Consider the following 1,584-nt stretch of genomic DNA (forward strand, 5'->3'; position numbering starts at 1 on the left):
ACAGAGCTGGGACCACGCTGCCGACCCGGCGGGCGCTGAAGAACGCGCGCTTGGTGAGCACCAAGGACGACGTGCACCTGTGCGTCATGTGCCTGCGCGCCATCATGAACTACCAGGTAGGGGACGGCGCCGTGTCACCGTCACCACACCGGGTACGGGGACGTCACGGTGCCATTGTCACCGCACCGGGTACGGGGAGGTCACTGCGTCACCGTGGCTGCACTGGGCATGGGGACAGCGCTGGGCCACTGTCACCATAGTGGGGTACAGGGATGGCACTGTGTCATTGTCACCATACCGGGTGCAGGGGTGGCACTGTGTCACCAGCGCTGTGTTGGGTATGGGGACATCACGGTGGCACTGTCACCATGCTGGGTCCAGGGCCATGACTGTGTCACTGTCACTGTGTTGGGTATGGGGACAGCGCTGTGCCACTGTCACCATATGGGGTACAGGGATGGCACTGTGCCACTGTCACCATACTGGGTACGGGGACATCGCTGTGTCACTGTCACGGTGCCGGGTGTGGGGACATCACGGTGGCACTGTCACCATGCTGGGTCCAGGGCCATGACTGTGTCACCGTCACTGCGTTGGGTATGGGGACATCGCTGGGCCACTGTCACCATACCAGGTACGGGGACATTGCTGTGTCACCAGCGCTGTGTTGGGTATGGGGACATCCCTGTGCCAGGTGTGGGGACCTCACGGTGCCACCGTCACCATAGTGGGTGCAGGGACATCACTGTGTCATTGTCACTGCACTGGGCATGGGGACATCACTGTGCCACTGTCACCATAGCAGGTGCAGGGGTGGCACTGTGTCACCAGCGCTGTGTTGGGTATGGGGACATCACGGTGGCACTGTCACCACGCTGGGTCCAGGGCCATGACTGTGTCACTGTCACTGCGTTGGGTATGGGGACATCGCTGGGCCACTGTCACCATAGTGGGGTACAGGGATGGCACTGTGTCATTGTCACTGTACCAGGTATGGGGACATCGCTGTGTCATTGTCACTGCACCGGGCATGGGGACAGCACTGTGCCACTGTCACCATAGCGGGTGCAGGGGTGGCACTGTGTCACCAGCGCTGTGTTGGGTATGGGGACATCATGGTGCCAGGTGTGGGGACATCACAGTGGCACTGTCACCACGCTGGGTCCAGGGCCATGACTGTGTCACCGTCACTGCGTTGGGTATGGGGACAGCGCTGGGTCACTGTCACCATAGTGGGGTACAGGGATGGCACTGTGTCATTGTCACTGCACTGGGCATGGGGACATCCCTGTGCCAGGTGTGGGGACATCACAGTGGCACTGTCACCATGCTGGGTCCAGGCCCATGACTGTGTCACCATCACTGCGTTGGGCATGGGGACAGTACTGTGTCACCGTCACCATACCGGGTGCAGGGGTGGCACTGTGTCACTGTGCCAGGTGTGGGGACATCGCAGTGTCACCGTCACCATAGCGGGTGCAGGGATGTCACTGTGTCACCAGCGCTGTGTTGGGTATGGGGACATCGCTGTGTCACTGTCACCATATGGGGTACAGGGATGTCATTGTGCCACTGTCACCATAG

General features: G+C 60.9%; 1 protein-coding gene across 2 annotated transcripts in view; it reads left to right on the forward strand.

Annotated features, from left to right (window-relative positions):
- Positions 1-6: 6 nt before the first annotated feature.
- Positions 7-1,584, forward strand: part of LOC110391815 — a 9,107-nt gene continuing 7,529 nt past the window's right edge. Inside the window, exons 1-2 of one of the 2 annotated variants that reach the window (XM_021383761.1) lie at positions 7-301; positions 635-1,065. In XM_021383761.1, coding sequence (XP_021239436.1) covers positions 963-1,065 — 103 coding nt within the window. In that variant the 5' untranslated portion in view covers positions 7-301; positions 635-962. Of the gene's footprint in view, positions 1,066-1,584 lie in introns of both variants that reach the window. The other variant, XM_021383760.1, reaches the window with a different exon arrangement.

Source organism: Numida meleagris, unplaced genomic scaffold, assembly GCF_002078875.1.
Source record: "Numida meleagris isolate 19003 breed g44 Domestic line unplaced genomic scaffold, NumMel1.0 unplaced_Scaffold524, whole genome shotgun sequence".
NCBI classification, from domain to species: Eukaryota; Metazoa; Chordata; class Aves; order Galliformes; family Numididae; genus Numida; species Numida meleagris.